At 38.0% G+C, this 13326-nt stretch overlaps 3 protein-coding genes and 1 long non-coding RNA gene across 7 annotated transcripts; 2 read left to right on the top strand and 2 right to left on the bottom strand.

Annotated features, from left to right (window-relative positions):
* The first annotated feature begins 36 nt into the window (after positions 1-36).
* Positions 37-4926, top strand: ago (F-box and WD-40 domain protein 7). Of its 3 annotated transcripts, none has more exons than XM_011064063.2 (9): positions 37-175; positions 727-977; positions 1167-1399; positions 1479-1581; positions 1734-2249; positions 2341-2748; positions 2837-3152; positions 3234-3388; positions 3890-4926. In XM_011064063.2, exons 2-9 carry the CDS (start codon positions 768-770, stop codon positions 3938-3940), a joined length of 1992 nt encoding a protein of 663 aa, XP_011062365.1. In that variant the 5' UTR covers positions 37-175; positions 727-767; the 3' UTR covers positions 3941-4926. The 3 variants fall into 3 exon arrangements, with proteins under 3 accessions (XP_011062365.1, XP_011062363.1, XP_011062364.1); XM_011064061.2 differs by having other exon boundaries at positions 160-391; XM_011064062.2 differs by having other exon boundaries at positions 160-391; positions 3234-3431.
* On the bottom strand, positions 4820-6399 carry LOC105150763 (dnaJ homolog subfamily B member 14). Of its 2 annotated transcripts, none has more exons than XM_087408717.1 (2): positions 6292-6399; positions 4820-5514 (listed from the first exon to the last, which is right to left on the bottom strand). In XM_087408717.1, the coding sequence occupies exon 2, from the start codon at positions 5505-5507 to the stop codon at positions 5091-5093; it is 417 nt and encodes a 138-aa protein (XP_087264843.1). In that variant the 5' UTR covers positions 5508-5514; positions 6292-6399; the 3' UTR covers positions 4820-5090. The 2 variants fall into 2 exon arrangements, with proteins under 2 accessions (XP_087264843.1, XP_011062362.1); XM_011064060.2 differs by lacking the exon at positions 6292-6399 and adding an exon at positions 5724-5863.
* LOC147908660 (uncharacterized) lies at positions 5897-11293 on the top strand. The gene is made up of 2 exons (XR_015545944.1): positions 5897-6027; positions 11080-11293. It is a non-coding gene; the product is annotated as an uncharacterized LOC147908660 (long non-coding RNA).
* Positions 7673-13138, bottom strand: LOC105150760 (ecto-NOX disulfide-thiol exchanger 2). The gene is made up of 10 exons (XM_011064055.2): positions 12998-13138; positions 12616-12883; positions 11888-12483; positions 11605-11822; positions 11325-11519; positions 11025-11208; positions 9595-9701; positions 8560-8757; positions 8171-8480; positions 7673-8084 (listed from the first exon to the last, which is right to left on the bottom strand). The coding sequence occupies exons 1-10, from the start codon at positions 13044-13046 to the stop codon at positions 7867-7869; spliced, it is 2343 nt and encodes a 780-aa protein (XP_011062357.1). The 5' UTR covers positions 13047-13138; the 3' UTR covers positions 7673-7866.
* Between the last annotated feature and the right edge of the window lie 188 nt (positions 13139-13326).

Genomic DNA, 13326 nt, shown 5'->3' with positions numbered 1-13326 from the left:
CACCGCACGCGAGAGAGATGAATGCTATGCTACTTTGATAGAGGCATCACGTCGTCACCGACATCACCGACACGCACCGGACGGACCGGATCCCTAGCAACCCCCATCACATCGGGGGACCGTCGTCGTCGATCGACCAAGAAAGGCTGACGACCGGGAACGGCGCTCGTCCAAAGTATAGACCCCTCCCCTTACGTTTTACGCAGCTTCTCGTAATCCCTTTTGTCGCACGCAGCTTGTCGCGAATCCGCGTCGCGTCATTTACGAGGATACATGGGGTGTGGCTATCAGTTCGTCGCTATCAATGTATCTTCGTCCGATCGCAATATTTTACAATATGCATATTGAGTTATGAATTGCAACCGCATGTTTATGGTGCGGAGGATTCAAGGTTAGGTTGAATCCTCGCGACAACGGTGATAATTAGTCGTTTTTTCGGATTTTCATTCGCGAGTTCCAATTTCTTTTCCTTTTTTTTTTAACTTATTTTCAATCAGCTCAATCAGCTCAAGAGAAATTTCGATCTCTCGCGATAAGATGAGATAGCGACACTTGTGTTTTCCATTATAATTGTATGTTAAAATTATGATATAAGAATATCTTACATTATGTAAAAATATTCTCACATCACGATCGAAATTATCTATTTGTTTACGAAAGTAACAAATGAAGTAAAAGATATCAATTTGTATTCCAATTATGCTAATGGCTGACTTTTGTGTTTAGGTACAGTTACTATACCTATAAACCTAACACTACGTATAGTAATGTCTGTCCCTCCTTCATCCTCCAATAATATATCTGACAATAATAAGCTAGGCGGTGCTAGTCCTAGTCCAATTGAGGGAATCGAGGGAGTTCCAGGACCGAGTTCCTTGGATCCTATGCATTCAGTATTGCCACAAGACGAGGAATCCGAGGATTATGGAGATGATGAGGAGGAGGGTGATGAAGAGAGTAGTGAAGGAGAAAGTGAAGTAAGTCAGCATCAGTTTGGTTTGTATATTGTTTTTTTTTATAGAGCAAGCTGAAGTGCTAACCTTTCCTTTAGTTTTATTTTTGTAAATAATGTTAAATTTTGTAAATAAGGCAAAAAATAACTTGCTTCTTATTAACTTTATGGCTACAAAGTGAACTGTCTTTCTAATTAACGCTTTATCATTTAGATTAGCGATAGTGGATTGTTCTGCGATACCGAGTGTACAGCAGAAGTTGAGAGCAACAATTGTCAGTCACCTATGTCACAGTCCCAAGTGGTTCTCTCAGAACAAGTTCAGAGTCCAGTATCGCATAATTGTGTGCCATCGGATGCTGTTCAGCCTCAGAGAAAACGAAAAAGTGAAACGGAATGTTGTCTACCTTGTAAAAAACTTAATCCAGAAGAAAAGTCTCATACAATGTATTATATTTCTTGTCACATAAATATAATTATACATAGGTATATGTTCTTAAATTTTAATACCTCTCTTCTATTTTAGGACTGCAAGAAAGCTAGATGATAAAGGTAAACACGTGAGATGTGTTATTCCTACCAAGGACAATCCTCCTCCAGAAATGAGCAGTTGGCTTCTGCAATTTCAAGTATTTATATATAAATAATATTAATATTTTTAGTGAATATTATTTTTATTGTAATAATAACAAAAAATTATGTCGATAGAGTTAGAGAAAATAATGTAATCAATTATATCCAGGTCTTTTCAAAAAGTAAATGAAAATGATATTTATTACAGAGATGGTCAAACGCGGAAAGGATGTTAGCAATAGACGAACTAATAGAAAGATGTGAGCCCACGCAGGTGCGTCACATGATGCAGGTGATAGAGCCGCAGTTTCAACGAGATTTTATATCGCTATTACCGAAAGAGTTGGCATTGTCGGTATTGGCATTTCTGGAGCCAAAGGATCTCCTAAGGGCTGCCCAAACCTGCCGAAACTGGCGATTCCTAGCTGATGACAATCTATTGTGGAAAGAGAAGTGCAAGGCAGCTGGTATAGAGGACTTGAAAGATCTACCACCGCCGAAACGAAAGAACTGTCGAAACAGTAGTCACTCGTCGCCGTGGAAGCAGGCTTATATGCGACAGCACAATATTAAAATGAATTGGAGGACGAAGCCGATTCGCACACCGAAAGTGTTGAAAGGTCATGACGACCATGTTATTACATGTCTTCAGTTCTCTGGCAATCGGATAGTTAGTGGTTCAGATGACAATACACTCAAAGTATGGTCCGCTGTTACAGGAAAGGTAAATTGTAAATGCGTAATTATACGATATTTAATTGTCAGCAACAAGAGAGGAGATTGTATATATTCTATCACTTTTCACAATATTTCAGTGTTTACGGACATTGGTTGGGCATACCGGGGGTGTGTGGTCTTCGCAGATGTCCGGCACAATTGTTATCAGTGGCAGTACAGACCGTACTTTGAAAGTGTGGAACGCAGAGACTGGCCAGTGTATTTATACATTGTATGGTCATACGTCAACAGTTAGGTGTATGCATCTACATGGTAACAAAGTCGTCAGTGGTAGTAGAGACGCGACACTAAGAGTGTGGCAGGTGGACACAGGGGAGTGCTTACATGTGCTCGTGGGGCATCTAGCGGCGGTTAGATGTGTGCAATATGACGGAAAGTTGGTGGTCAGTGGTGCCTACGACTATATGGTCAAAGTTTGGAATCCGGAACGTGAGGAGTGCCTTCATACCTTACAAGGACATACTAACCGTGTTTATTCCCTCCAGGTAAGTGCATTATATGTGTTATTCTTATATTTGCTTTTCATCTCTTTCGGGATTGACAAATGTCCGTTTGCCGTTTCCTTTCTGTTAGTTCGACGGTGTACACGTTGTTAGCGGATCATTGGACACGAGTATAAGAGTGTGGGAGGTAGAAACAGGTGCTTGTAGACATACTTTGATGGGCCATCAATCTCTTACCTCGGGGATGGAGTTGCGCAATAATATCTTAGTGTCAGGCAATGCTGATTCTACTGTTAAAGTATGGGATATTGTTAGCGGTCACTGCCTTCAAACTCTCTCTGGTCCGAACAAACATCAATCGGCGGTTACTTGCCTTCAATTCAATAGCCATTTTGTGATTACGTCCTCTGACGATGGTACAGTAAAACTCTGGGATGTTAAGACTGGTTTGTTATATATTTTTTTATCGTTTATTTTCGATTAGAATGCGCATCGATTGTTAAGAACAACATGTGTTGTGTTCGCAGGTGATTTCATTAGGAATCTAGTTGCTCTGGAAAGTGGTGGTAGCGGCGGTGTTGTATGGAGGATTCGAGCGAGTGATACGAAACTAGTGTGTGCAGTAGGTAGTCGTAATGGTACCGAGGAGACAAAACTGCTTGTCCTCGATTTCGACGTTGAGGTAAAATAGTGAGCTCCACCACTTGGATCCAATCGCCCCCTTTGTACGACTTCTGTACATATTTTCAATTAAGTAATCTAAAAACTAATCCATGCTGTACAATGATTTATGTTTTACATGGTGTGATTGTGATAAGACTGTGTACGCGACGTAAAATTGGGAGAAAGTTTTTGCGGGAATTAGGGGAGGGAAGGAAAAAACTGAAGGCAATAAGAGAGTTATCTTCAGATTGATCAAAGTGCCCGTTGAGAAAATTATAATTATGTCGGTTTGCTGGAGCGCTCGCGCATTGTTGTGGTGTACAAACGTAAGATTTATAAGACTCGTGAACTTATTGGGAGGGAGGGAGGGAGGGGGGAGGGAGAGAAAACGAAGAACTTATCAGTGTACTTCTGAATTTTCGCTGTTATAACGATTCAGTAGAATCATCGACGATGCAAAAGTAGCAAACATCCCTAACGAGATTCATAAGTATAACAGGTTTATTATGTGGGCATTTAGGAGCATTTGTCAACGGTGGCAGACGAAATCGAGGCGACTGAGACGTACTGAAACTGCAAGGCAAAATGACATTAATCGAAGAATCTCATACCTCCTGGAGCAAGAAAACTATCGACGACAATTCACGTCTTTCGGAGAGATCATACAGATCTTTTTACGAGAAATTTCAAACGTTTGTTATATATTGCAACATTAATTTTGTCAAACTGTTAGCTTCGATATTTCCTGATCATGTAATTTAGACTTTACTTTCTTATAAACATCGATCTGGTTAAAAACAAATATTTTTATAAATTTTTATGTTTATAAGTCAATTTTTCATTTGATTGACATTTATTGGAAGAGAATGATCTTTTGGCAATTGAAGTAAAATTACGATTAAAAAAAATCGTTGAATAATTTTCTTTTTTTGTAATTGAAAAGCTGCTTCTTCCAATATCGCATGTTTCACTTCATCATGGTGCAATATACAGATATAGCGCACTTGTCCGCGTGCAATACAGATTTACAAAACAGTGAACCAGTAGTACAAGCTTATAAAGAACAGGACTGGTACTTTTTTAAATCTTTGTTTTTGTTGATTAAAATGTTTAAAATATTCATCAATATGATGATAATGAATAGACTTGTTAAAGGAAGAATATTTGTATTAGCCAGATCTTTACATTTAATGTGAATTGTATAATGAAGACTTATAAAAACATTGCATCATTTGTCATTGACGAATTTTATATGGATTCTACTGAATCATGTCATGAACATGAACGACATTATCAGATAATACAATTTGTGCAAATGCATCTTTATTATTGGACCTAGGTTAGACTAGGTGTCGTGTTTATTTGTATATTGCTCAATAGTTTATATTATAAGAATGTGTTACCTGTTGTATCATTTTTTATAAGAAATAGAAAAAAGATGTTGCTGATATTTTAGATTTTGTTTTTTTTTTAAATTTATTACAACTGTACACATGTTCTTGTGCTAAAAAACATATTTTGTACAAAATAAATGTTCGATTTCGACCTTTTTCTATATATTGTGAGTATTATCTTATCTTACTATATAATGAAGAGAAAGCGCATTTTATTTTATCATCTTGAATAAATAATGTTCAGTCACATTTTACAGACTTCTTTAAACAAAAATCTATAGATGTCGTCAAAGGTTGTATTTTATTGTATAAACTAATATTAGTGTGCTATGTTTCAACAATGATAATAAGCGTACAACCGTCGCACGTCACTTGGAACATAGTGTTTTTTTTTCGAAGAGCTTCTCGTTCAATAAAGTAATTTTCGCCACACCTGCAGCGGTAAAACAATGTGTCCTCAAGAGCAGATTCTTCGAGTTCATGCGGTGTGAGACGCGCGTACACAGGATTGTCTTCTTCCTCTAACTGTTCCTGTTTGCAGACTGCATCATACTTCTTCCTGCATTGTGGATGTCCGAGCACTCGCCAAGCTTCCTTGACGTCATGAAACTCTTGGATATCCACGACATCATTCTTATCGGGATGAAACTGCAATAAGCGTCGATGATAAGCATGCTTAATCTCCTCTTGAGTGGAGTCCTTGCTGCAGCCGAGCACTTTGTAGTAATTTAATCGCATCTTCATAAATGTTCTAGAACAGAATACTATTCTTCTTTATGGCTAATCTATATATGGCTGTTCACATGTTCACATGTTCAATTGATTGCTCAAGCGTTATGAGTGTTAAATGAAACATAACCACGAATGCATATTGCATCATCGGACTCAGGCTGTAGTCTCTCTATAAATGCTTCAAAGCATTTGATGAACCAATTAGAAGAAAGAATTTTATAAACTGACCAATTAAAAAACGCTTCAAAGCATTTGCAGCATCGCGTTGACCATATCCTCAATTCAATAGTTGACTGAACGCTCGCTGCTATTGATTTATTTTTCTACATTTAAAAGCCTTAGAAGGGCTTGTTCCACCTTTTGATAAATTTGATAATTAACGTTTGACTTTAAGCGAGACTTAAAGCTCCATCTATCTCGTTTTAAAGTGAAAAAGAGACAGACAGAGTTTTAAGCCTTGCTTAAAGTCAAAGTAACATTGGTGCAACTAGGTCTAAGGATCGGTTCCATCTTTTGGCAAATTTTACCTATTGTAAGTAGCAAGATTACACAATCGCATGCGTGGTAGCCCTTATTAGGGGCTACGTTTCCTCTCCGAGGAAAATTTTACTCGAAATATTGGGTCATCTAAAAAGTATCCGCGGTTTTTTGTCACTAGATGTGTATTGATGGTCATATATCTAGTGACAAAGTACCGCGAATACTTTTTAGATGACCCAATATATTGATATATGACCATCAACACATATCTAGTGACAAAAAACCGTGGATACTTTTTAGATGACCCATACAATACCATAAGGTGTTTCGCTTCCGAGAAAGTGTTGACCAATCAGAGGGTCGATTCTGTAATTCGAGTGAGCTCACTCACTTTTCGCACTTTCATCTCACATGAGTTTGTCCGCGTGATTCTGTAACGACGAAATGAAAATACGAAATCACTAGATTTGCCGGTGGATCTGGGGATCAGTGGATTTGGAGAAAAACGTGAAAATGTGAAGTGAAACAGTTCAATTCATGCTCACACACTTAAAAATCATTTCATCCTTGTTATTTGTCAAATGTTAAACGAAGACGAACGATGCTCATAAGCGTTATCAGCATAAATCGGACCATGGCCATAAAGTTTAATTTATTTCTAATTTTTTTTCAATTCTAGAATTGAAAACGAATGACGAATAAGTCGAACTTCGATTAAAAGTGGTTAAAAGTAAACCATGAGTTATGGAATTGGGCCTAAATGATTTTCTGTCATTATTTACCAAGTTAATCCTGTTGAAAATGAATATCTCTAAGCATTCTTCGTGAAATTCTCATATGTGGTTCAAAGACCTCTTCATCCTTTTCATCCAGTAACAAAATTGCTACCATGTATATTGCCATTTGATTTTATTTTTGTCTTTGGACTGTACAAAATTATATATTTAACTTTAAAACTGTCAATTCAGTCGATTCAGTCTGTGGTTCCTCTCTCGCTCTATTTCTCAGCCTTTCTTTCTCGATCTTACTATTCAACAAGAAATTTCTTGCCGAACGAACTCCCCTGAGATTATTATTCGCAATTGCACCATGATGAAAGTTAGAGAATCGATACTCCGACCATACAACTAAGATCCAAACATGGCTGTCGATGGATCTGTCGTATTGCATGCACTTTTTGCACTCAGTATCTTCACTTTCTTTTCAATGAATACTTATATTGGGTCATTTAAAAAGTATCCGCGGTTTTTTGTCACTAGATGTGTGTTGATGGTCATATATCTAATGACAAAGTACCGCGGATACTTTTTAGATGACCCAATACATTGTACAATATATTGTATTGTATTTATCTCGTGCAAAAGTTTTTAGGGATTTCAAGCAACGCGAACAAACCTGATTATAAAGTAAGTTACTAGCCATTTCAACTGCTAGGGAAATCATAATTTTAAAATACACAATGCGCATGACCGTAGACTTATACCGCGATTTATAAAGTTCTTCAAATACAAAACAAGAGCGAGAGAAAAAACACACACACACACGCACATACATAACAATAGCAACAGCGATTAATCAAATTCGTACAATATTTATGAAATCAATTTTGATTTAGGCACTAATTAAACTTGATTTATTGCCTGAGTTTGATAAATATTGCAGGATATAATTTTTGGAGGATTGAAATTAAGAGATACTTGTTTATATCGTTAAAATTAAGAATCGGTAAAGATATTTTATTAATTCACAACGACGTCAGACTTTTCATCGTTTCCATACGCTTGTCACGGACAGATCTCGATTGCACTCGCGGACAATAACGAAAAAAAAAGAGACGAACAACAAGACAAATGTTACTTTCACAGTTATTTTTACATTCAATCGTCTAGATTCAATGACTGCGATAAACATTAAAACCTGAAAATTGCCAACGTCTCTCCATATTTGCGCCGATGCCGAACAATTCTTGTTTAAAGACCTGTGGAAAACGTTGCATTAAAACTTCAACTTCACTTGGTTTAATGCCGGGCTCCATTTTCTGCAGATAGGACCACAAATAATCCACACTTGCACCAAATGGATGGATATGCAGAAATGTCGCTATAAGTCCTGCAATGTATGTTATATATTAGCAAAGTTACAACTGACATTATTTTAAAATTATTTTCCAATTGTTTCCAAAATTTTTATATTACCAATAAGTTTAGCATCCTTCTGGGTGACTTGCACAAAGTTAGAGGTGAGAATGTGTTGCTTCGGTGTACGTGGCTCCTCGCTAATATCGTCATCCTTGTCAAGTGTGATAATCTCACTTTCTCTAGGCTCCTCCTTCTTTGTAGCATTCAGCTTGACGGTTAAGTCCTTGATCTTCTGATCGTCCTGCACTTGCTGCTTATGCGACTGCATCAATTGTTCTTGCATACCTTTCAGCGTTTGCTGCAGCATCTTCATTTGTTTCTCCTTTCCCTCCATCTCGGCTTTTGTTTCCGATTTTAAAAGATCCACCTATAAAAATTTATAATTAGAAACTTTTCGAAAAAACTACTCCCCCGGTGTTAACAAATCAATTCGCATTAATACACACTTCATTCTTGTACGCTTCCAACTGGCATCTCAGACTGTCGTTTTCTTCTTTGAGACTCTGTAGTCTCTCGACGTCCTCTTGGTTACCATCCAATTGATTGCGTGTTTTCTTACGTTGAGGTTCCTCCTCCGAGTCCGATACATCCATTTCACCTTCGCCTTCAATTAGACTATCTTCCAACTGTACCGCTTTTATTTCCTGTCATTATGAATAACGAAAATTATAAAATGCTCCAAATCATGACTATTGTCTTTTCACACAAATGCATGCAAAGTATGTAATTTCCTATCTGCTGTTCAAACAATGGTATTTAAATACATCCCTAAATGTGACTGGTTCTATTGTTTTTTCTTTTTTTTTTATTAATTTTTTTATTTACTTTTTATACAGTATTGATTTTTTAAAATGTAATTTCGTACATTTCTGTAATTCAGAGTTTAGGCGCGATACCGCATACGATTTTGTCTCAGTTTTCATTACAGAAGTGTTTCAGGACTTTGCTCGCCTTTTCAGAATGATTTGGGCTTACCTGATTGTAAGAAGCAGATGCAGCTCTGAAGTACAGAAATAACAAGTATTGTATATCGAGTGAACGCTGTTCGAAAAAAGTAAGGCAAATCCATGCTGGATAGTCTGTAGTTGCTTTTCGATCCGAAAGTGCTAATCTCGTATTACCTTCTGTTCCATATGTTGTTCTTAATGTTGTGCGTGTTGCCGACAGGATTTATCTGCCATACTGTCACGGCATTCCACGATAAAGTATCGAATTATAACGCACGAAGAGAAGCGTGTGTCTGACCGATTTCTTTTTTTTTTTTTTACAGCAGGCGACTCGATTCTTTTCTCAATTGTCACTTACCTGTGATATCTTAAAAATATAATTTGCAAAACAACCGTGTTTGGAGATATCGTGCAAACGCGCAAAGGAGCATATTGCGACAGAGAAGATTCTAAGATTATTTTAAATTACGCAAGAGAAAGAGGAAGTATACAGAAGACACGCTACTAGCATGTGAGAGTGCGTTACATACATACCGAGGATTGTTTCTTCCACATTTCGATGTTCTTCCTCTGCGCCTTAGTGAAGTGATCCCAGACTTTCTTGTGGCTGGCCGCAGTAAAGACTCGTTCGATCTGACTGACTGTTGATGACATGTGGTCGCATGTTGCATACAAAAAAACACAACAAATCCTCCGTTGTATACCTGTTGCTTGAAACTCTAAGCTCGGTAGTTTCGTCTATGCTTTTAGTACTCATTACGCATACTCGTTATATTAAACGTTTAGTTATATCATGATATTCCTCGACGGGAACGATCCCTCCTTTAATAATCAGAGCGTGTTTTTCGTACATATGTACAGCTACGGAGTCTCACGGAGTCTCACGTAGATTGTGCCGAGTGTTGGAGCGTATCTAATCTAACGTAAAGTTGGTTTCACCAAATATTCCGCTCTCATTGTTCGCCTTTCCACCATACTGCGGATAATGTAATTCCGAAGACTTGCAATTCGCAGACTTCCTATGTTAAGGACTATTTTGAACAACAACGAATATGGTTTCACGCGTTATTAAACGTTCATATGATTATTTACATTACATATACATGAACACTTGATAAAATGATACATATGTAAAAGTCTCAATCTGCAGTTCAAAATAATCTTTCAACAATGGATGCCCAGCCCATCACCCTTATTCCTTAGCATTGCCAAGCATGCAACTTTCAAGTACACTATGACTCTATGAGATAGAATTTGCGATAAATCGGCTTCGTTCGTTGGTTTTGTTGGATCCTAAATCCGAGAAGATAGGATTTTTTCACCCACCTTATCCTCGCCTACTATCTCTGATCCTTCCTACCGAGTTGCCTCCAATTGTGCATTGACCACAAACAGAATTCATTCAATTCGCCATGATACACTTGAGAGATTGCTAAAATTAGTGACGAGACAGAGAAATACTTCATCGTAGGTATTAAGAGTAGGTTTTACATCAAGCGTATCACTTGATATGCAAAGCCGGTTTTCAGAATATGATACGTTGAGATCGACAAGCTTAACATTCGATTTGACTTTGTACCTGATTATAATCGGTTGTTGTACCTTAATGTCACGAATCATTTTTCTTAATTATCACGTAACGATGTAACATACCTTCGTAACTGGTTTAAGAAAAATCTCTGCTTTTTATCGGAACTCAATACGTGGTACAAGGATTCGTCATACACACAGTGTGAAGAATGCAATGAATACCGCTGTTGTTACTTTGAGATTACGAACGAAATAATCACGATTTTTGTTGCGTTTACTATATCCAAATAAGGATTTCCTTCTATTGGTTGTTGGACCTCTTTATGCCAGAATTAACTTACCAGCCAATGCGGATTTTCTTAGCGCACACGAAATATGTACGATAATACGGAGCTATCTTAAAAATAGAAAAATAAGAAAGCGTATAAACATACATTGTATGAGAAGTCCTTGCATTCTTCCTTTCATTAATTCTTTGGCTTTTTGCAGCTCCTCCTCGTAAGCAGCTTTCTCTGTCAGGAGTCGTCGCACATGAGAGTTTGTTGATTGTATCATGGAGTAGAAGATATTGGCGTTACGTTTGATGCAATCTCCTCGTTCTAACCATGTTACAACAATCTACAACACGTTCGGATCATGAAAATACAAAGATGTTAATTGATATAACTAGAAACTGGAAACTGAAATATATATTAAAAATATGTATTAGAATGTTCATTAAAATGACTACTCACTTGTACTGCTTTCATAAATGTATCATCTTGCTTAATTTTTTCGCAGATATTCGATGCCTCATGATCCGTATAGTGTACTACTGGAGGCGGACTCGACGGTGGTCTTTGTCTCTCCTTTTCTACTCTTTCTCTATGACGTTGCTCCCTTTGTAACTGTCGTTGTCTACATTCCCATTCATATTGGTCATCTCTAGCCTAAAATCATTATTAATGATTATATATAAGTAGAATTTAATTAAAGTTATACATTTTTGGGTAAAATTTCTAGCGAGTAACAAACCTGAGCAAAATCTACATGAAGTCTACCGGTATTTGCAGGTTCTCCACTCGATCCTATTCTTACTCTATAACCTGATAAATAAATTGCTGCATCAACACTAGCTTCCAAAACAAAGCGTATATGACAAAAGTTCTTTTTAGAAAGACGCAAAGTAGTTATCTCTCCACATCGTTCAAATATTTCCTGTATTATAGCTTCGGTAATGTTTTCCGGCAACCCTGTGTAGGTAGTATGATTATGTAAAGATTTTCAAGTAATTTATTATTCAATGTGCAATGCTTACCTCCCACAAAAATTGTCCTACATCCTGGTGGTCTTTCTCGCGTGGTAGGTGGTGGAGCATTCGGATTTGGTGGAAACAATACACAACTTTTACAATGTATGATTTCTTTGGTACCCTGAGGCGTCATTGGCGGCGGTGGTAAACTCGCGGTCATTATTTGCGCTGCGTCTGTCATAATTTGCTCAGCGCCCAATATCTGAGCGCCTATCATACTGCCATCGTGTGACATCATACCCATGCCCATTGGATTGTAACTGTGCGTATGACTCATATGCGGACCCAATGTCATCTCGCCCATCATGGGTGCCATTGGTCCCATGGGACCCATACCCATCATAGGATAACCCACTCCCATTCCCCAAACACCTGTAGCAGGTTCCATCTGTGTGCCTATGCTCGGTGCGTTGTTTGTATTTGTCAACGACAAAACTTCGTTGTTGTTGTTGTTAGAATTATTCGCATGATTGCTATTATTCTTTGAAGAATTTGAGTTATTTCTTTCTTCGGTTCTCCGATCGTCCCTTCGATCTCGGTCGCTTCTCTCCTCCCTCCTGTCTCGATCCCTGTCGCGTCTATCGCTGCGTTCTCCTCTTGACCTTTTGCAAACATAATGAACAAGTTATAACTAGATTTTAAGCAGATAAATTATATAAAACTGTAATTATTATTCATGCAACTTGTTATATTTCTTATATAATTTGATAGAACAAACAAAAATAGAGTATCACCTCCTGTTGTTATCTCGGAGTTCACGGCTATCCCTGTTCTCCCGATCTCTTCTATTGTCATTTTTGTCGCTTCTTCTATCATTACTATCATCCGATGTTTCTCGCACTACCGGAGGCTGATTCTTATTCGTACTAAATTCCAGGGGCGAATCGTTCATGCCAGGTAGTGGTATGGGTGGTGGTGGTAACGGTGGAAAACCTTGACCCGCTAGTTCCATAAAGCTCTGTGGTCCTGCTATTGGACCTAGCGAACCTATTGGTCCCATGCCTGTAAATTGTATATCAATGAAACAAACGGCATCAGGATGACAGATTTGGATGGAATCGATTTGAAGCAAGGCAAATGGAGTAACGATTAATAAGGGAATAAGTTATCGCTCACCCATGGGTGGCATAGCAGTTGCTGGTACCCCAGGGAAGTTGTAAGCCATTTCTCGTAAGATGATCTTCGACTTCTATCCACAGAAGGCGAGAGGCAGCGGAAGTAAATACGCCGCTCTGAAATATTCTGCTTTATTCCGCTCGTTGTTGTCGAAAGTCGCGGAGATGGCGGCGATGAATATACAGAGTGGCTACTATCGAATCGTGATTATGCGGCGCGGGAATGGTAGTACATGCAAGTACGACAGATGACACCACCGCTGGCGTTTGGTCGCGTTGCCTAATATATTTGTTTTATTTTTAAATATGTTAAATACGTGATACAGAAAG

This window comes from Acromyrmex echinatior, chromosome 8, assembly GCF_024713525.1.
Source record: "Acromyrmex echinatior isolate Ae372 chromosome 8, ASM2471352v2, whole genome shotgun sequence".
In the NCBI taxonomy this organism is placed as follows: Eukaryota; Metazoa; Arthropoda; class Insecta; order Hymenoptera; family Formicidae; genus Acromyrmex; species Acromyrmex echinatior.
This window is presented reverse-complemented; position numbering and strand designations above follow the sequence as displayed.

What these genes read in the sequence shown, in the direction of transcription:
- ago (XM_011064061.2), top strand. Translation starts at nt 352, where the DNA reads ATGAATTGCAACCGCATGTTTATGGTGCGGAGGATTCAAG. An exon ending in TATGGTGCGGAGGATTCAAG is followed by an intron (nt 392 to 726) that starts GTTAGGTTGAAT and finishes TTTTGTGTTTAG; the next exon opens with GTACAGTTACTATACCTATA. An exon ending in TCCTCGATTTCGACGTTGAG is followed by an intron (nt 3,389 to 3,889) that starts GTAAAATAGTGA and finishes GTGGGCATTTAG; the next exon opens with GAGCATTTGTCAACGGTGGC.
- LOC105150763 (XM_087408717.1), bottom strand. Translation starts at nt 5,507, where the DNA reads ATGAAGATGCGATTAAATTACTACAAAGTGCTCGGCTGCAGCAAGGAC.
- LOC105150760 (XM_011064055.2), bottom strand. Translation starts at nt 13,046, where the DNA reads ATGGCTTACAACTTCCCTGGGGTACCAGCAACTGCTATGCCACCCATG. An exon ending in TTCATGTAGATTTTGCTCAG is followed by an intron (nt 11,520 to 11,604) that starts GTTTGTTACTCG and finishes TAATGATTTTAG; the next exon opens with GCTAGAGATGACCAATATGA. An exon ending in TGTGGAAGAAACAATCCTCG is followed by an intron (nt 8,758 to 9,594) that starts GTATGTATGTAA and finishes TCATAATGACAG; the next exon opens with GAAATAAAAGCGGTACAGTT.